Source organism: Juglans microcarpa x Juglans regia, chromosome 4D (assembly GCF_004785595.1).
Source record: "Juglans microcarpa x Juglans regia isolate MS1-56 chromosome 4D, Jm3101_v1.0, whole genome shotgun sequence".
NCBI classification, from domain to species: Eukaryota; Viridiplantae; Streptophyta; class Magnoliopsida; order Fagales; family Juglandaceae; genus Juglans; species Juglans microcarpa x Juglans regia.
This window is the reverse complement of record NC_054600.1, coordinates 19,978,710-19,999,491: the sequence shown is the minus strand read 5'-3', so window position 1 is coordinate 19,999,491 and position 20,782 is coordinate 19,978,710. Positions and strand designations below refer to the sequence as shown.

The window sequence follows — 20,782 nt, the reverse complement described above, 5'->3', positions numbered from 1 at the left end:
CTATCCAAGTTCTTGCTCCATTTCTTAAGGCCCTTACTGCAATACTTTAGCTTGGACTGCACAGTTTCTAACATATTAGTCCCCACAGTTGCATTTCACCATTCTGATGCTACTAAAGCACTGCAACCAGCTTCTCTACCCCAATTATGTTTATACTTGAAACTGCTAGAACCCCATCTCCGAACTGCACTGCCCAAACCCCATTCAAGTAGAATAGGTCGATGATCAGAGCAAATAGCTACTAGAGAGTCAACCTTATACTGACTATTATCATCTATCCAGTTCTGAGTAGCCAGAACTCTATAAGTCTCTCCTTGGTGTAGGTAGCATCTCCATGTCGATTACTCCACGTATACTTCTCCCCTCTCCAGCCCAAATCATGTAACCGTCCCTATTCTAAAACTTGTCTAAACAACTCCATTTGACTCTCACTTCGCACACTGCCTCCCACCTTCTCATCATTGAAAAGAATCTCATTGAAATCTCCAATAACACACCAGCTTGATAGAACAGGTTTAAAAGAGTTTAATAAATCCCAAGATCTTCTTCTCTGACTAATCTCTAGATGACCATAAAAACAAGTAAGTAGCCATTTATTCTCACCACAAGAATCTGAAACCACGACATTAATATGCCTACTAGAGTAATTAAGCAATTCAATATTTTGATCATGTTTCCACATAAGCATAAGACCACCACTCCTTCCAATAGCATCCACCCCCAAGCAATTGTCATACCTTGCTTTTGTTGCTATTAATCTTGCACGCTGAACTGATAGCTTCGTCTCCATAACAAATACAACCTCGGGCCCTTTAGCCTTCACTATGGAGCAATGGCTTTGAACTGTTCGGGGGTTCCCAAGCCCCTGACAGTTCCAACTTAGGATTCTCATAATGCTTGGCGAGGCTGACACACAGCCTCTGCCAAATCATTTTGTGGATCCCCCTCAAGTCTTCCTTTCTTCAAACATATTGTAGCTGGGAACAATTCTTCATCTTCATCAACCAATCTTTTCCTACTAGATTGAGAAGTAGGTAGTGAAGCAGACTAGGCTTAAAGACGGGCCCGGTGCTTCCACTTGCCACCCCTCGTCTGTAAGCACTGAATAGGATCACTTTCACTGACCTGTATCACCTGCCGATTGGTTGATGTATCTAACAGAGAAGCTGTTAAGTCCGTTGAGACTTGGGATGCAGGACTGCTAGGCCTTCCCCCTTTTTGTTGTAACCTATTGGGCTTCTTAACCAAATCCAAAGAAGCTAGTTGGACAGGTCGTGAAAGCCCATCATGGAATTTCTTTTGTATCGTGTTTTCAATAGAAGTTTGCGGGTTAAAAGGAGTAGCATTCACATTACTATCATTCTCATTTATCCGCTGTTTTGAAATTCCCTCACTTTCAGATTCCTGAGGTAAAGGTGGCTCATTCCCGAATTTCATTCCTGAAAACTTGCTACTTTCAAAACAAAATCCACGTGCATTCAACACCTGCTTATCCATTCCCCCTATCCAATTGTGGAACAACAATTGACCCCTCTCCGAGATTCATGCCTGTAAAATTGCCACTACCATGGCCACTAGCCCCCTTATCCTGCGGACCTGCACTGACTGCACCTCCTCTACCATCGTAGGCTGATGACCATGCTCCTCCATCACCACACCACCATCTCCCTCCTTCGTGCCCTACTTTGCAACAGGAGACAAAGGAGGTAATTTACGACGGGTACCCCCCTCCGCACGAAGCCATGCACCAAATTGCATGGATAAGTTATCATCCATGACAAACCCTAGTCCACTTTTAGAACAACCACATCATCATGAACCAGCCATCCACACCTGAAACAAATCTTTGGAAGTTTCTCATATTGAAAAGGCACCCATAGCTTCCCATCTGTCGAGTGAATAAATCTCCCACGAGCAATAGGTTTGGAAAGAGGCATATCAATTTTCACACGAAGAAATCTTCCCCACCCTACACCATCATCCATTGCATCCACCTCTAAAACCTTGCCAACAGAGGCACCTATCTGCTCTCCACATTCCTTTGTCATCTTCCCTAGAGGTAGGTTTTGTATTTGTAACCAGAAGATCTCAGATTCGAACTTAATCTGAGTAGGTTGCAGCCTGCCATCATAATGACGCAGGGGAAACAACATATTATCAAAAGGCCAAGGCCTTCCTTTTAAAATTATGTTCTTATCTGCATGCGTTTCAAAAGTTACTATGAAAACATTCTTCTCCACCTCTTGGAACACAAATCTTTTGCTCATCCTCCAGATTTTAGCCATCGTATTTGAAATAAAATCTTTCCCAATGACATGATCAGTGCATACTTTCCCAATGAGACTACGTTCGCCTTTACGTAGTACTTCCTCTTCTTCCTCAACAGGAATCTCGAGGACTACCTCCTCCTCTGAAGAGAAGCGTAGTTGTTTCCAACGAACTTCCAAATCTTCCATCTTGAGTAGCTTTGGCCTACCACACACACTCCTTTTGAAATTTTAAAACACCACCTCTAGAATAGCCAGAGGGTAAACCAGAGAGGAGACTACTTGGTACATTTGAGATGCATATTTGGTACTTCCTAACATTTTCCTAAAATAAAATAACAATATCTTATTAGGAATGTCTAGTCAACTCTAACCTAGATGAGGCCGATAAATTAATTGCTAACATTCTAAATATTAAGGAAAAAGCTACGCCCACCGCTCGTTTGATCCTGCTCCTAGCTCCCACTTGACGTGGCTTCCATAGAATAAATTAAAAAATTAAAAACCCTCGTCTTCTTCAAGAAATAGAACAAAACCTAGCTTGCCTCCACAAAATGAAACCTAGCCAATATACCCTTTCGTTGCCTCCACAGACCAACCTTACCCTTTCGTCTCCTCCACCTTACCCTTCCATCACCTCCACAGAGAACTTGTGTGGAGATATTCCTTTAGAGGATTTGAAAAGATCACTATACTTGCAGGAAGGGCTTTGCCAGAAGATTGAAGAAGAAGTTTGCGAAACGGATTTAGTGAATGTGTACTTGGATATTTTTTCCAAAACTCTACAGGAGAGTTTGGGTGAACTTGGTTGTGAATTTATACTTGTGAAAGAGAAACTGGAAGAATGTACATGGCAGTTGGAGATTTCAACCAAATCCAAGGAGTTATAGATGCTTAGGCTGCAAGAAGGTTTGGATGATGTTCATTCTCTTAGTGATTACTAAGGCACTTTTAGAATCAAATTTAAAAAATATTACCCAAGAAAATCATTTTCTCAATCGAAAGATTAGGAAGCATTGATAACAGAGTACGAAAGTTATGAGAGTACATATGAGGCCTGCACTGTAGAAAAGTTAGAGTTGGAAAACTCATTGAACCAAAAGACCTTAGAAAATCACAAGCTTCAAAATGATGTTTCCTGTTTTCAGAAATGATGGATCCTGTTGTTCTTTTTCTACTTCTTCTTTCTCCTCATTCTTTTCTTCTTCTAACTGAATTTGATGGGCTGACTTATGAGAAGGAGAATCTAGAGGAGCAGAAAGGGGTTCTCAGGATTGTGAAATGAAGGATCACCTTCTTCTTTCTTTTTTTTTTGTAATAATTAAAATAAAGATGTGGCTACCAGGTGGCAAACCACGTCAAGTGGGATCTACGAGCGGGGTCTGTAGAACTACCAAATATTAAAGGTGGAAAAAGTTGGCACATTCTTTTAATACGCCTGAATGGCCGTGAGATTTTAATACGTATGAATGCGGATATTCATGTAATATTATAAATTTTTGGAAAAAATGTCAAGGAACACTGCTAAGGTCGGTCGATGTTAAGCCAAGGGAAATTTTATTTGAATTAGATCTGGATTTGCTTAGCAGATCTCTTTTGTACAACCTAAACATTGAAGAGTTGTATCTTATAATTAATGTACATGATCAACTGGTATAGAGCACTTTTGCATTCTCAAATGTCTTTTCCAATTACTGGCATTAAGAATTGATGAAACCTCAAAATATACATGAATTGCATCCATTTAAACAACTTGGCCTGGAGTACTGAGTACTGACGGCCACCTCACATATTTTAATTCCTTACTATGGCCTTAGAAACGAATAGGTACAACAACATGACTACCCATTTCCAAACAACAAAAAAGATGATGCCTAATTTCAAATTTTAAACTATAAAGAACAGAGGTATTATAGAATCCATAATGAGGATGTTGAGATACAAGGTCCACCCTGCACTCTTTCACCTTCACATTCGAGCTGTTTGTTTTAACTGATGCTCCAGTGTAGCTCCATCCTTCCAAATTATTTGACTGCTCGAAAAACCACTTGGCTGGTAGATACACCCCAAACCCAATTGGCCCTACAGAAGGGTCTTTGGGGGCATGTAGGACTAAGGGTTCTTTTAGAGGACCTTCATTAGTCTCGAAATGAAAAACAAACTCAACAAATTGGCCTTCATCAAGATGACTGCCCTTGAAAATCCTTGGATCTGAATTCTCTACCTCATCATCAACTTCGTAAATAGTAAGATGAGCATATCCCTTCCACTTACAATTATTATGTAAGTTTGGATGGATTTGAAGTGTCACATGAGAACCAAAACTTCTCATGTTGAGCTCTGGCATTTCAGCTCCAAAGGAAGGTCCACACATTACCTTGGGATTAAAACTATTAGTTTCCTGCATGTGAAGTAAGAACAAAAAACAGAAAGATGTTAATTGGAGTATATTAAAAATCCACTCTCACAAAACATCTTATGAAGAGATCAAAGAGACTCACAACGTCATAGCCATTTGTCTGCAAATTACTTTCTTCATGATTCAAGCTTCTAATGTAGTAGACTATTTCATCAAAACCAATATAGAAGGCCCCAATAGAGTCATCATTGGTCATAAACATTTCTTGCGAAGAGCAAGCATCATTTGAGCCAAATTCTGGCACTGCAAAAAACTTAGTGAATTTGATAGCAGTTCCACCTTCATACAATTGTTCCAAATACCCGTCACCATTCATGTCTTGAATTCCACCAAGTGCTAGGCAATCTGATACATCTAGAATTTTTAGAGATGACAAACTATAAATAACGCTTGGAAAAATTGAGAGCTTTTTGCAGTTATGTAAAGACAATATGGAAAGGCCGCATAAACTCTTAAATGATGGGGGTAGTTCCTCTATGGCAGTACCGTCCAAATAAAGTAACCGCAAAGAAGTCATGTTTCCCACAATGTCTGGGAACTTCTCAAATCTTGAACAATCACAAAGATAAAAATATTCAAGAGACCCCAAGCTAATCTCATTTGGAAACCTTTTAAGACGTTTGCAAGCATGTAGATTCAATCGTCTAAGCCGTTTGAGAACACCAATAGATTTGTGGGGCTTAGATAAACTTGTACAACCTTCAAGGTCTAGTGTCTCAAGACTCAGGACTCCGGTGAAGTTTGGTGTCTCCATCAAGTTTCTAGAGCCGCTAAGATCAAAGCGTTTCAAACTCCCAAAACTCTGTTATAAAAAATAAATATTGAACAAAAAAAAAGCACTAACGAGCTTCGTACCATTAGTAGAAAGAAGAACAAGAAGAAAACATCTTACACTAATTCCCTTCCATAGTTGCTTGATGTGACAGCATTGAAATCTAAGTTCAATAAGATTGTCTGCTTGAAAGCTGTTTGACATGGATTTTGAGGGATATTTAGACCATTCTAGCACCCATAACCCATGTGTTGGCATGAATCTTAAAGGGTCGCTGAGCCAATGCAGATTCAATAACTTATCATAGAGATTAGAAAAAGTCATGTTGACAAAACATGTGTTGCGAATATTAAGAATTCTCAATTTCTTCATCTTTGAGAAGGCTTTAACACTGAATCGTTCCTCATTTTGATTAGGTAAGTTTAACACTATGCCTTCAATCACGCCAGTTCCCTAAAAACCAAGAACAATAAGATTGTGTGAGAAATATTTGCAAAATACTTAAGAATTAGAATAAAAATACACTATACATTAATATCTGGATTCATCCACTTACAGTATTATTCTTCAACACGTGAAAGATATCCTTATAATGCCACAATCTACTACGCCGGCCAAGCTCTTCAGGGGATTCGTCATAAATTATTTCTTGACCCATTTTTTGCAGCAAATCATGCATCCTCTATGAGAATTTCAATATTGAGGTATGGGTAGTAACCAAAACTTTCTAATATATCCATTAAAATGTTATCTAAGACCTCTCCATTGAAAAAACAAGCAATATCTAAAAACAATTTCTTTTGCAAATCCTCCAATCTATCAAAACCTACTTGAAGTATATCTAAAATTCCTTTATTAGGATTTGCTTTCAGTTGATCCCAAGCACCTTTCCATGCATTTGTTCCTCTACCAAACAAGGAGGACCCTAAAGCTTTGAGAGCTAAAGGAAGGCCTTGAGCATATTTCACAAAGCCTTTGGATAAATCCACATAATTTTCTTGAGGATGGGGTTTCTTGAAAGCTACCCAACTAAAGAGCTGCAATGCTTCATCTTTATTCAACTCATTGACCTTATAGATATCATTCACTCCATGTCTTTTCAATAGATGGTTATCTCTGCTTGTTAAAATGATTCTACTCCCCAGACCAAACCAATCATGGCTCCCTGCTAATGCTGTTTGATGTTCTACTCTGTCCACATCGTCAAGGACTAAAAATACTTTTTTATAACATAGTCTATTTCTTATCATACTCATTCCCTCACGATCGTCCCATATATTTATTGCCCTTTCCATGAAAATCTTAGAAAGAAGTTGTTTTTGTAAAGAATCTAAACCACGATTTCTAGTTTCTTCTCTAATACAGGCAATAAAGCTGCTAGCTTCAAATTGGTAAGATATTCTATCACAAATGACTTTTGCCAAAGTTGTCTTACCCACTCCTGCCATACCATGAATTCATATAAAGCGAACATCATCCAATCCAATACCAAGTATGTTAATCATTTCCTCCACACAGGATTCTATTCCAACAAGGTCCTTGGAATGAGTTGAAAAGTTACGACTCAATCCTTGAAGTATCCTTTTAATGATTTCTTGGACAATTATTGATTCATACCTGGGAAAAATGATAAGATAATTAATTATTATGAGATAGTGATAGCATTTTAAGAGCCAAATGTATGATAATGTATTAATGTGCAATATAGCACATTATAAGGAGCATGGTTTTGGGATTTTGGTTGAAACCTCCATGCTCCCTTTGTATAAGGTATTATTCTACCATAAATAAGGGTTATCAATAAAATTAGAGTACCGCTCTCATATCTACAATGTTATAGGACCCAATAATGTTTATCTTTTGACCCTTATATTTCCATTGTTTTTTGGTGAGAATTAAGAGAGTTTGGGTATTGTTTCAAAATTAGAATTCATTGGAGAATTGTAGGTTTTGATAAGAAATCAGAGTTTCTTGGTACATTGATGATCTGGGAGTTGCTGTTGATGCCAAATCCAAAGGGACAAGGCATGAAGTAGTTTTAGATAATTCATAGTAAAGTACAAGGGAATTTGCTTAGGGAGCAATGTAATGATATGTAGTCAAAAGTAACAAGTGCATATAGTAAAGCGGCTACAAGAAGGAAGTTGTGGCTCTAGGGATGAAGGGAAGCGATTGAATGCATGCTGAATTTTAGACGAATAGATATGGATGCAAATCAAGAAGGTAGTCAGTCCCTAAAGAGGAGGAACCATGAGTGATGATACAATTAATAGTCTGACAAATATACATATTTTAAAAAAATCCAACCGAGAGGGAAAATTGGGTGATGGCAATAGCTAAATGGCCAATGGTCGAAGATGAAACGATTAATATTAGGGGGCAAGCACCAGTTGAATGGGTAGGCAGATCTCCTTCATCGTTTCTATAAATTCGTGGTCATCCACAACCAAAAGCAACCAACTAGATCTTGATTTAGAAACATTAAATAGATCATCAAATATTCAATTTGATATACAAATCTAGCGTACCACGTAAAACCATATTAGTTTATAAATTTATTTTGTGAAATCTCTTACAGGAGGTTTGGATAGTAAGTTGAGATGAAAGTTGAAAGTGGAATAAAATATTGTTAGAATATTATTTTTTAATGTTATTTCTTTGAGATTTGAAAAAGTTAAATTATTTATTTTATTTTGCGCAAAAATTTAAGAAATTTGTAATGATCTAGATGAGATAAGATGAGATTGAGATGAAATGTTTTTTGTATCCAAACCTAATCCGCAGTAGCACTTCTCTAAAAAAAAGTAATAGATCGTAAGGATCAAATGTTAGATTTATTTAATTAAAGGGATTAGATTTCACATCTAGAATTTATAATTTTTGTCACAACTAGATCTTTAGCTGATCAACACGAGTCTAACATGTGTATTTGTGTATTTATATGGATCCAATTAAATTTGATTGGTACAACGGGCCGGAATCCAATTTTATGGGGGTACAAATTTGAGAATCTCCAACATATACATGCATGCTCTCGCTATAAGAATAAAAGAAAAAATGTTACCTAAGATGAAAATGCCATCCGGATATGTTGCCCACTTCTTTCAAAGCAATTCTCCACGTTTGCATCTTCTCCATATCAATATTAGGGTCTTCTTCATGCCTAGCAAAAGCTTATGTAAAAGCCCCAGTTTGATTTCGTACCTCAGAGGGATCAACATGGTAGAAAATAGGCAAAACTGTCACACCCGTCTCTCTCATGCATTCGATAATCTGGGCAAGTTCAGTCAAGCACCATATTGAGGAAGCATAGTTTTTTGAGATAATGGAGATGGTGTACATGGATTCATGTATTGCTTTCAAGAGCTCTTGAGAAATATATTTTCCTCGCTCAAGTTTCTCGTCGTCTTTAAAGGCAATAACACATTTCTTTTCTAAAGTAGTGTATAAATGGTCTGTAAAACTCTTGCGGGTGTCTTCGCCATGGAAATTGAGGAAAACATTATGTATCCATCGAGGTCTTGGAGAAGTGGAAGAAGATGGTGGTACTGATGATGAGGGTCTTTGAGTGCTTAGGGGAACCGTTGGACACTTGAAAAAAAAAAAAAAAAAAAAACAAACTTGTTTAAAGAAATGTTTGCTAGTAATTTGGAGATCACTTGGAGAATTATGAGAAGAGCTAGCACTAACAGGCTAGCTAGAGATATATATATAGAGGAAGGTGGCTCCCTTGCTTTCCAAACTATCAAACAATTTAACAAATATTGGTAAGAAAATTTTAGATCAGTTAACTTGGCCGACAATTGATCATGCACATTAATGGTCTTGGGCGCGGGTCTTCCATTGCCAATCACGTCTTCCACAGCATGATCACTAGTCCCAACTTCTAGTTGATCTATTGTTTGGCAAACCGCGTCATTAGAAGATTTTATTCTTCATCTTAAATTTAGGTTTCTTCAAAATATATTGGGAAATAGGCATAAAATTTATATTTGGTAAATATCCGACCGTGTTTATGTTAAGAAAGTTGTTAATTTGGTAAATATGTTACAAGTTATTTTTGTGGTTTTTTTTTTTTCTTTCAATGTACTAATTTTGAATTAAAAACATTTTTATAATTTTAGGCTTTCTTTTTAAATTTAGCTTTATTTTCTTTATTTCAATTACTTTATTTTATTTTATGTTAATTGAATTTTTTTAGATTTTTTAACATGGCATGTTGATTAGGCATTTTAGTTTCTCTTAAAATACAAACTATGTATTTTAACGAGGCATATTACATGATTAGTTTTGATACATCAAGAGGGTAACATTTCAACCAATTTGAAGTTATATATATATATAACCACTAGCTAATCCAAAGTCATCCCCTCCATTCTCTCATCTTCCATCCTTTTCTTAGATTATCTATGTCTCCTCTATTTGCTCCATTAGACGTCCCAGCTATCTAAATCAATCTCTTTATTTCAATTTTTCTCTTTTTAAAAAAATAAAAGATAAAAACTCCCCATCCGGCCTATCTTATCTTTTGTCAACTGCAAATATCCATTATTTCTGTTTCTTAGTTTTAGGGTATAGGGTATGTGGGCATGGAAAGCCCTCTTACATGCTCGAAACTCCAAAGGAATCAAATTTAGCATATCATTATTGATTACCACACCTTGAAATATAGTATAATTTCATTATAACTGGCCCTAAGTTGTTTTAACTATTTCATTTAATTAAAAAAAGTATAGACATACAATTTTTTAAAATAATTTGTATAATTATATTTGAAATCAAAGATATTTTTATAAAATAATTTATAAAATTAATATCATTTTCTATAAATATTGTAATTTTAAAACATAATTATAAAAAATTAGTTGCGTATATCATTCCTTTATACAATCTTGTTTTCCTAAAAATAAGAGCCCTAGCTAGCTTTTTACCGAGAAGCTTAGAAAGAAAGGTTTACTTAAGCCGGCTAAAAGTGCATAACTAATTAAGTAGATATTATAGGAAAGTTGTTACTCATATTTCAACGTGTACGGTCAACTTCGTCCGTTTTTAAAGTAGACGATACTCAATTATGATGGTGCCACGTGTATATCAAGATAATCATTGTCATATCACCTTGTTAAAAGGGTTGCATTTAAATTATGAGTAACACTATACGGAATCCACTGTAGCGGTGCACTCAGTGCACTCAGTACGTGGATTTCATTTTTTTTTTAAAAAAAAAAAAAAAATCAAAACGTGCGTTTTGATTGAAGACTGGTTTGAAAATTCGTTTCATTCGTTTCTACCATTTGAACTCATGCCGCGAAACCCCTGCTCCATCGCGACCCGCATCTCCTTCCACAACCCATCACCTCCCGGCGACGCCGTCTGTCTCATCAGTGCCACCGAGCGGCAGTCCTCCGAGTGCCCAGTGCCTCCACTGTCCCGTGAGCTCGTTTGAACGGAACAAAGAATATTTGAATCCCGCGAAACCCCCTTCCTCGCCACGAACCCGCGTCCATCGGCTTCCGCTTGCCACCTCGCGACGACTTCTTCTTCCCAGCGCCACCTCGAGACGCTCGTAAGTCTACCCAGCGCCGCCGCTCCCCGCGAGCTGATCGAACGGACCAAACCAACGACGGGTAAGAGTGCTCTGTTTCGCCAAATGGTTTTGTAGGTAAATATTATACTACCATTTTCCCGTCCATACATGCTATGTACATCATGATTTTTGTGTTTTCTGAGATGGGTATGCTTAGGGCATGGAGAAAATTCCAGAAAATGATATTTGCTATTATAATCTGTATTTACATGTGAAAACATTGAGGAAAACCTGTGTGTTGTCTCCTAATGTTATCAAGATGCAACTGAGGTTGTCATTAACAAATATGCTAAATTTTAATTTTCAGATTTAATATTTATGCTGATGTGTGAAAGCTTGATCAGAAGTTGTTTATTAGTGATCATAGTTAATATTTGAGCTTATTTAATTTTGGTTGCTTTAAAAGTTGTTTATTAGTGATCATAGTTAATCATTCCAATGAATTGTTCCGTCTGAAACATATATTTTTTTAAGAGTATAATTAATTAGAAGAAAATGTGGTAAAATAGAAAATAGTTTCATGTCAACAAAAGAACAAAATCTTTTAAACTTCATGTGTAGTGAAGACCAATTTGATTAAACAGTATGAGAACAAAGCAAACTTTTGACTTCTTAAATAATAGGAAGTCTCAAAATATGGCTTAGCATAGATAGGATGCTGTCAAAGTAATTGTTTTTGCAATATTCATAAAAAAAATAAAAATAAATAAAAATAAATGTGTCCAATAAGTGTCTTGCAATAGTTTCATGAAAACACTATTAGAAACTATTCCGAGCACTGAGATTAGAATATATTTTAACTCATTTTTTTTGTTCTTGACAAGTAGAAAGACATGAAAATAGACTAACTAAATACTTGCTACATGATTCGATGGATTCCATGAATTGGAAATATCTGTTTCTGCTCACTGAGAGTGATTTGTTTCTATTTTTTCCGTTCAAACAATAATTGTACGTTTGTATTTCATTTACGTAGAAAGTGCTTATATTTTCAGATTTTGCATTACGTATGAGGGTTTAATCTTTATTTTTCTTCTTTTGCCATCTTGGAAGACTGGATAGAAATTATCGGAAGACATTCTTAGCCTTATTGTGATGGGGGAAAATGAAGATAGAATGCATCCTTTTGATATAAATATGCCCTACAATTCCCCGAGTACTCCAGTAGATTATAGCCCATTTTCTGATTCATTTGAGGTATATTTATTTGAATTTTTATATTTCAGAAGTTAACATGTTAAATTTTTTAGAGTCATCCAATTTTCCCTAACAACGTGCCTGTTGCAGCATATGCCACCTTATATGTCCTACCACCCTCCGCCGAGTAATCCAGATGACTTGAGGCAAGAAGTGCCCCCGACGTCAATTGTGCCAACCGATACCACATTTGAACAAAATCTTGGAAGTACATCACGGATGACTGCTGAAAGTTGTCTTGATGCCGATGGTAGTACAGTTTTATTTGCCTTGATTATAATCATTGTAATTTTGTTTTGATGCTAATCCATATGTTTCCATTTTTAGACATGGTCTTCGACATAAATGAATATTTAGAGGGTACCACTGTTGTCGATGATGATGAAGTACGAGTTGAAGCACCAAGATCTGGGATGGAATTTGACAGTATGAAAGATCTTACAGCCTACTATAAGCAGTATGCGAAGCAAGAGGGTTTTGGTGTACGGACACAAAGGACTAGGAAAGATGATGAAGGGAGGCCTGTGTACGTGACTGTTGGTTGTGCCCGTGGCGGAAAGTACAATCCTACGAACAATAATATCTCGAAGCCACGACCAACAACTAGAACGGATTGTAAAGCGAGAGTAAATGCGACATTGAGCAAGAATGATAAATGGGTTTTCACCACTGTTGAAAATGTGCACAACCACATAACTGTGAGCCCCAAGAAGATAAGATTCTTGCGATCTCACAAACATCTAGATGAATACAGTCAAAGGATCCTCGACCTAAATGATTGAGCCGGTATACGAATGAACAAGAATTTTTATTCTCTTGTCGTTGATGCGGGGGGTTTTGAGAATCTTCAGTTTCAAGAGAAAGATTGTCGGAATTTCATTGACAAGGCTCGACATTTAAGGTTGGGTAAAGGTGGTGGCGAAGCACTTAATCAGTATTTCCAAAGAATGAGAGATCGGAATGATGGGTTCGTTTCTAACATGGACTTGGATGATGAGGGAAGGTTACGAAATGTATTTTGGGCTGATGCTCGGAGTCGAGCGGCGTATGAGTATTTCGGAGACGTAGTAACATTTGATACAACGTACCTAACAAATAGGTACGGGATGCCTTTTGCGCCATTCGTTGGTGTTAATCATCATGGTCAGTCCATATTATTAGGAGCGGGATTGCTTTCAAACGAGGACACTGAAACTTTTGTGTGGTTGTTCCGAATGTGGTTGGATTGTATGAATGGTCGGGCGCCCAAAGCCATGATAACCGACCAAGATCGGGCAATGAAGAGTGCTATTGCCATTGTATTCCCTGAAACTCGTCACAGATATTGTTTATGGCATATAATGCGCAAACTTCCAGAGAAGTTAGGATCTCATGCGCAATTCAATGGTGGTTTTTCCATTGCTTCATTGTCAAAAGTTCTTGTCATTAACTTCAATGGGACAATGGGTCAGCCGTCTTATTTGTGATTCTGTGGAAGGCAGCAATGGCTACTTTTGTTGCGTAATAATCACTTTTCTTGCTGGTGGAAGGCAGCAATGGCTTGTTTTAATAACTTCCTTGCTTTTTATATCATGCAGTTATATTTTTTATCATAGATTGCCATTTTAGATTTGGTACATTTGGTACATTTGAACATTTGGTACATTTGAACATGACTCAGTAATCTATTACTCCTATCAGCTTCCATTTCTTTGACTTATTCATCTCATTTCTTCATTGCACATATGAGTTTATAGTTTGGTTGGGGTGATTTTTAAATGAAGTTTCTTTCCAAGATAAATAATGTTCTATTTCTTCATGTTTTTAAATGTTCTATTTCTTTCCAACACAATTGGTTCTTATGTTTCTATTTGAAAGTAATGTGTATTTTTTCTTTTCCAGGGGCTTCTGTAATGCTGGCAGAGTTGGCAATAGCTTGTGTTGTTATATATGAATAAAATTATTTATTTGAAACATTGAATATCTGATGCAAGTTGTCAGCTTTATGATTATAAACCTTGAAGGAGCATATGTTTAATTTTGTATGGTTAATTATCTGGGTTTGTAGTTGGAGCCGAAGCTGATGATGATAAGATAGTGCTTCTTCTGTCACTGGTCAAGGGCAAAGACATTACAGAACTTATTGCTACTGGGCGGGAGAAGTTGGCCATTATGTCTTCTGCTCATGATGGTTTTGCAGTTGCAGCCACCGTGCAGATGGTGGTGCTGTTGCTCATGCTGCTGCGGAGCCAAAGAAAGAGCTGGAAAAGGTGGAGGAGAAAGAGGAATCTGATGAAGTAAGCTCTTGATCTTGACGTACATTATGATCATTTTCCTCTAATTTTGCACCGCTCGTATTCTAATATTAAAATTGTAGTTGTGTCCAGTGGCATGCTAAATTTAATTAATTTACGTCATTGAATTTAATTACATTGTCTTAGATCTTTCCTGCCCATGTTAATGTAATAACAGTTTTACTTGTTCAATTGAGTACTACTGCTGCACGCATTATAGCCTATAGGGCGTTCAAAAAGATTGATTATATCATTATATAGCATGCATCTCTTTACCACCTAAGCAGTCAGCTTAAGTACTATATATTTATTTAGGTTAGATGGGCTAATAAATGTAATGTGCCACCTATATATTTTCATGTACTCCAACAAGAGAAAAAAAAAATGTTGACATATATATATATATATATATATATATTATGATCTATTTCTTCATATTATCTGATTTGTTTTGCCTTGAACTTGTTGCAGGAAATGTGCTTCAGTCTCTTTGATTAAGAAGTACTTGGTTCATTTGTCAGTCTATGAATATCCAAGCTCCAATACACGGCGCCGGCGTGAGAATGAATTGTAGTAGTTTATAGCTTATAATTTTGTAGTTTATAGCTTAGTTTTAGGCAGAAAAAAGGCTGGATCAGTACTTACCACCCTAATGTCATATTTGAATTTGTTCTATTATTTTATCCGAGGATTTGATTTATTATATATCTTACTTATATCTTGCCCCTCTTGGCATATGATCTAAAATTCTGGGTTTATTGCTATCAACAACCAAAATAGATTCAGAAACCGGATGATTCGGAAACAAGCCAGCAATGGCTTGAAGAGAATAGATTCAGCTCATTTAATCGAGCTCAGCAGTAGCTTCAAACTGTTATTCTAACAGATTAGAGTAAGTCCTAATTTATACAACATGCTTTTTAATCTAATGTGTCTACATCAAAAATTACATAATTTATACAACGTGCTTTTTACATTACATTTATCCAAACCAAGCAAACAATATTACAAAGGTGATAATCCAGTACAAATACAATAACTTTCGCTTTTCCTTTTTCAGATTCTTCGCTATCTCTCTCACTTTTTCTTCCCTTTTCCGAACGGCATACTCGCGGCATAATACATCATCCCATGTATTACGCCGCGAGTTCTGTTTTAATAACATGTTCTCCACTAACAACTGAAAAAATATCCGCCCATACGAAGAATTCACACCTCGCATCTTCCTGCACACAATACGAACTCCCAAATTAATATGACACAAAGTACAACCCGCAACAGCAAATCAATTAGTTTAATATGACAAATATTAAGTTGCTTTACCGTATTATATTTGGGGCAGGCAAAAAATCTCCTTCCTGGATTTTTCTTAGTGTAGGACGTCTTTAGTGGTGTTTTCAAACCACACCAACAAGTTGGTGACTCCATCACAAAATCATTATCTAAAGATAATGATTGAGAAGATGCCATAGTGATTCTGTCAAAGGAAAGACAACTACAAACACAAGAGTCTGTCTCATATGAACAAAATTGAATACATAGTAATATTGCCTAGTGAATGTCTGATTAACTAAGACCATCATCAAATTTAAACATAACTTGATTTCAAGTAACCCAACACTAGCAGCTCATTATCATGTTTATGACAATAACCACACACTTCCATTCAAGGATACAATATTTATAAAGTTAAAATAATTAATGATGTAGTTAGTCATGGTAAATTTATATCTAAGTACACATTAGTGTTCCCAAATGGATAAAGATGCCAAAAAGAATACAGATTTGGATATTCAAGTTGCAGGGTTCAGTTTTCAGCTAGGAAAGTCCAGTTAATTGCAACATGATTGGCCGTTTATTATTATTTATTTGTATGGTTCTATATACAAGTACAAGTAGAGAAGATTAATTTTGAGTCATGGAGAAAAAATAAAGTTTCAGGAAAAGAAAAATCACAACACAAGCAAAGAAAGGTGAGTCTAAATAGACATGCATTTAAAATGTGCCACTTAATAGATTTGGTTAAAGAGACAAAATTTAAGAAGATGAGTTTTACTCATATCTCATTTCTAGGTTACTTTCACTGCAATAGCCTTATTGTGATGGCATTGCTACTCAAACCTTGGAGAGTGCAATAATTTTTTTTCTTCGGTAAGGGGGTTTAACTACACTAATAGAAAGCCATAGTCTAATTTTCTATTAACTAGTGTCAATAAAGTACAACCACATGCATGGTCTATTTCAAAGTAATCAAACCCAACCTAGGTAAGTGAAGAGAATATGCATTTTATTCTAATGAGAGTTGGACATATTGGAAGACAATAGTCTCCCCCAAAGCTAGTCCGAACCAGAGAGCTAATATAATAGGCAAAAACATCTCTCTTGCTGAAGATACTCAAGAAGCTTGTCTTGTTTTGATGACTCTCGAACCCTTGCAAAGCTCTCAGCTAGTTTGTTTCCCTATGCTTGCAAATATATATATATATATATATACACACACACATATTCTCAGATCATCTCTGGAAAATGTCAAGTAGATTATGCCTTGACATTTTTTTTACTAAAGAGGAAAAAATAATAAGGGTAAGTTATATTGGATGAGCGAGTTTGGCTCCAAGGAAAGGGGGGGGGGGGGAGAGGCTGGAAAAATGAACTGGAATTTACATATATCATACATACATAAATTATGGTCTTTTTTGGTAAGATGGCTGATCTGTAGCAGTTGGGGGTTTTCTAAAGTTTGGAGGACCATTGACCGAATTTAAGAAATTCAATTTTATAGTGATAATGCTTTCACTTATACATCGAGATAAAAGAAGAAAAGTCAGAAAGGTGCAATCTCTTTCAAGATATGAATAAGAAATACCATTATTGTCTGGTCAGTTCTATATTCAGGTTTGTTAAGATGGATAGCCGATGGAAAAATTGTTTCTCAAATTTGTTTAACCTGATATAAGACATTAACACATGGAAGTCCACTATTGTACAAACCCTTTCTAATAATCTCTTTCAAGCTTCATCACGAATTCTTAAAACCTGTGCTAATATGCTTGCCTAGATAAATCTCAGACTGGAATGTGTTTATAATTGGTTAAAGAGACAGTTTCTTCTTTAAGTTTCATATTGTTTGCTGACACATTACTGCTATTGAGGATTTCTCTGCTTGTTCATATATTTGACCAGTAAACCTACAGCTCATATAACTAAACCCTAGAGGAAAAAAAATGCTGTAAACACAGAGAAAAAAAAATAATCATATGACTAAACCCTAGAATCAGATAGGAAAAAAACGTAATACATGAAAAAGCTTCAGGAAAATTATTTACAAGAAACTGTACATTACCCCTCCCGCAGCTCTGGGCTTCGTGTCGGTGGATTGAGGGCTTCAATCTGAGTGTGTCGAACACAGAGAGAGAGAAGAAGAAGAAACCTTAGCGAATAAGTGTAAATCTTAGAGGAGGAGAAGACGAAGAAGAAGATATAACCTACGAGGAGCTCGGCCTTCGAGGGAGGAACTCAAAATCGCGGGACAGGGCCTCCCTTAGGGCAGAGGAGTCTCGGGGTGGGGGGGAGAATAAGGAAAGAGAAGGGATGGGAGACAAAACTGGGAGGGAGGCAACGCGGGGTGTTGGGGGAGAGTGAATCTTGAAGACGAAAGGGCAATCTCGCGTCTGGGGGGCTAGGGGAAACGACGCGGTAGGGTTGGGGGAGAGGAACGAATGTTGAAGACGAACGAATGATGGGGGTAAATTCAAAATGAAACGAAAACGTGCGTTTGGGGGGAGGGGGGGTCTCGGACACGTCATGTGTGTAAATGAGTGCAGCAAACAGTGGATGTATAATAGAGTTTTCCTTAAATTATATGTATAAGAAAAGAATCGCTTGAGATCGAAGAATCAAGTGCTATACTTTGCAGTGATTAGGAGCGTAATCGATTTGGTTCGGTTCGGTTCGGTTCGATTTGATTTTAGATAAAATTTATGATTGAATCGATATATATCGATTTTACATTTTTTAAAATCGATTACGCATCAGTTATCCTTCTAAACCGATACTTATGATTTTACCGATTCCAGTTCTGTTCGATCCGATTTTTCGATTTTAATAGTATTAGTATTAGGGTATAAAATGCAATTAATATACTAATATACATATATTAGTATACTAATGTATGATAATTAATTAAAATGAGATGTAATTAATATACTAATGTATATTAGTGTTACTAATGTATTACATATTTATCAAAAAGAATATGTTGAGAATTTATTAGGCCATAAAACGTTATTAATTTATATATATTTTATGTTTAAAGTATATGATCAAATAAATTTTCGTGTTTAAGATTAAAATTTTATGTTATAAATTATAATAACATTATGTTGTATATAATTATAATTTATATTATTATATATATTATATATAAAAATTATATATAATATTAAAAAAATAATTTAAAATATATAATATAGTGAACCGGCTCGGTTCTAAAAAATATAGAATCGGAGCTGGACTGGTATTGGCCGGTTTTGGAACTAAGGGAACGGATCCCAGACTGGGCAAGTCCAAAACCGGACCAGTTCCACTTGTTCGGGCCGATCCAAGCCGATTTTTCAATTTTTCGATTAATTTTTACATCCCTAATAGTGACCCTTCGTTGTAAAAATTGTGTATTGCTATTGGAATTTGGAAGGGAGATCTTAACTTGTTGGGCCAAGCCCATACCATCCTACCCACGATTTGTGAAAAGAGTAAACCAGAGGAATATGAAGAAATTGGGCCTAGACAGCGTCCACCACGAGAACGGGATTCGGTCAGCAGCTCCTCCCCTTTCCTCATTAAATTGGGCTCGATGCCTGTTACTGATGGCCACATTAAATGTTGTATCCTATCGTTACCATGAAAAGCAGGAATGATCTTGACAGACGGGTTTCATGAGGAACGATGCAAAAGTGAACCCATGACAATAGTTAACATGGCAAAAACAAACAGAAGACTGGAAAATGATACTCAGTCTCTGGATCCTTGAAAAACGGAAGGAGAGTTCACTGACTTCGACATCAAAGGCTTCCCAGCTTCGGCCAACCTTCCCTTCCTATTATAGGTAGCAGGTTGAAGACAACTCCTTCAATGGGCAGTACATAAAACAAGTTCTAACAGTTGGAGCCGTCTATGAGATCCAATCTTATTTGGCCTAACAACAATAGTGTGCCATTTGTATGCTGGACCCCTCACGCTCACGCCGAACATTTTTGCAACAATCCTCACTCACGGACATGGAAGGTAGAATGGGGGAGATGGAGGAACTAATAAAGAAACTGATGGCAGACACTAAGGCTCTGAAGCGAGAGGGCAAAGTGCTAAGGAAAATGAGCACGAAACTCGAGGAGGATGCCAACATGAGAAAAGCTAAGAAAATGGAGGGAGACTCACAGGCCGTTGGCAAGGTATGCAGACGAATGAGTGACGAGCTACGGGGCCTCAAAGACAAGTACGAGGAGATGGCGAATAGATTGGGAGGGTCCTCATATGTAGATCAAATACTGAGCAACACAGACTTGTTGTACAATCTAGAGGTGATGGCATTGCCACTCCCACCCAATTTCAAAGCCCCCCAGATAGAAATATATGATAGATCCAAGGATCCGACTGAACACTTAGAAACTTTCAAAGCCCACATGACACTAGATGGCTTCTCCCTCACTCTGAAAAGTTTTTTCAAGCCATGGTTAGAGACTCTCCGGTCGGGCTCCGTTCATAGCTTTGAAAAGCTTGATCAACAGTTCTTAACTTAATTCATGGCTAGCCGAAACAGAATATGACTAGCCACTTACTTACTCACCATGAAGCAAAGGGAAGAAGAGAGCCTGAAAGCGCACCTATATTGCTTCAACAAGGAGTGACTGGCCATCAACGATCAAGATGAAACAATCACGTTGGCGGCACTCCTGGGAGGCTTGTGGCCTTTCAACTCATTTATGGTTGAAATCGCGAGGAAGACCTTTGTGACCTTGAGGGAATTCATCAATTAGGTGGACGATTATGTCAATGTTGAAGACATCCTTCAAGTAACAGGGGGGGGGTTCATGGATGCTCCATGCTCGCTCTTCGACGGCCTAAAGGGGGAACCCCTTTCCCAAGTGTACCATTTTCTCCTCTCTTTCTAGTGAGGTTGATCTTGAATCCCGCCTAGCCCCTGAGTCCAATTTTCCATACTTGCGCCTCGATGGCCTATAGGAAGAAAACATTTCCCAAGTGTCGCATTCTCCT

At 37.0% G+C, this 20,782-nt stretch overlaps 4 protein-coding genes and 1 long non-coding RNA gene across 5 annotated transcripts; 2 read left to right on the top strand and 3 right to left on the bottom strand.

Annotated features, from left to right (window-relative positions):
- Positions 1-1,784: 1,784 nt before the first annotated feature.
- Positions 1,785-2,456, bottom strand: LOC121260202 (uncharacterized protein At4g02000-like). The gene has a single exon (XM_041162043.1). It carries the CDS (start codon positions 2,454-2,456, stop codon positions 1,785-1,787), a length of 672 nt encoding a protein of 223 aa, XP_041017977.1.
- A 3,673-nt stretch (positions 2,457-6,129) lies between these two features.
- LOC121260201 (disease resistance protein Roq1-like) lies at positions 6,130-6,906 on the bottom strand. Its single transcript, XM_041162042.1, has one exon. The coding sequence runs from the start codon at positions 6,904-6,906 to the stop codon at positions 6,130-6,132; it is 777 nt and encodes a 258-aa protein (XP_041017976.1).
- A 5,432-nt stretch (positions 6,907-12,338) lies between these two features.
- LOC121260615 (protein FAR1-RELATED SEQUENCE 5-like) lies at positions 12,339-13,618 on the top strand. The gene is made up of 2 exons (XM_041162555.1): positions 12,339-12,489; positions 12,567-13,618. Exons 1-2 carry the CDS (start codon positions 12,345-12,347, stop codon positions 13,019-13,021), a joined length of 600 nt encoding a protein of 199 aa, XP_041018489.1. The 5' UTR covers positions 12,339-12,344; the 3' UTR covers positions 13,022-13,618.
- On the top strand, positions 13,034-15,237 carry LOC121260200 (protein FAR-RED IMPAIRED RESPONSE 1-like). The gene is made up of 4 exons (XM_041162041.1): positions 13,034-13,685; positions 14,287-14,392; positions 14,425-14,515; positions 14,984-15,237. The coding sequence occupies exons 1-4, from the start codon at positions 13,034-13,036 to the stop codon at positions 15,008-15,010; spliced, it is 876 nt and encodes a 291-aa protein (XP_041017975.1). The 3' UTR covers positions 15,011-15,237.
- Positions 15,238-15,493: 256 nt separating this feature from the next.
- On the bottom strand, positions 15,494-18,020 carry LOC121260616. Its single transcript, XR_005939753.1, has 3 exons — positions 17,851-18,020; positions 15,836-16,007; positions 15,494-15,738 (listed from the first exon to the last, which is right to left on the bottom strand). It is a non-coding gene; the product is annotated as an uncharacterized LOC121260616 (long non-coding RNA).
- Positions 18,021-20,782: the final 2,762 nt, after the last annotated feature.

What these genes read in the sequence shown, in the direction of transcription:
- LOC121260202 (XM_041162043.1), bottom strand. Translation starts at nt 2,456, where the DNA reads ATGGAAGATTTGGAAGTTCGTTGGAAACAACTACGCTTCTCTTCAGAG.
- LOC121260201 (XM_041162042.1), bottom strand. Translation starts at nt 6,906, where the DNA reads ATGGCAGGAGTGGGTAAGACAACTTTGGCAAAAGTCATTTGTGATAGA.
- LOC121260615 (XM_041162555.1), top strand. Translation starts at nt 12,345, where the DNA reads ATGTCCTACCACCCTCCGCCGAGTAATCCAGATGACTTGAGGCAAGAA. An exon ending in AAGTTGTCTTGATGCCGATG is followed by an intron (nt 12,490 to 12,566) that starts GTAGTACAGTTT and finishes TTCCATTTTTAG; the next exon opens with ACATGGTCTTCGACATAAAT.
- LOC121260200 (XM_041162041.1), top strand. Translation starts at nt 13,034, where the DNA reads ATGAACAAGAATTTTTATTCTCTTGTCGTTGATGCGGGGGGTTTTGAG. An exon ending in TAACTTCAATGGGACAATGG is followed by an intron (nt 13,686 to 14,286) that starts GTCAGCCGTCTT and finishes CTGGGTTTGTAG; the next exon opens with TTGGAGCCGAAGCTGATGAT. An exon ending in AGAAAGAGGAATCTGATGAA is followed by an intron (nt 14,516 to 14,983) that starts GTAAGCTCTTGA and finishes AACTTGTTGCAG; the next exon opens with GAAATGTGCTTCAGTCTCTT.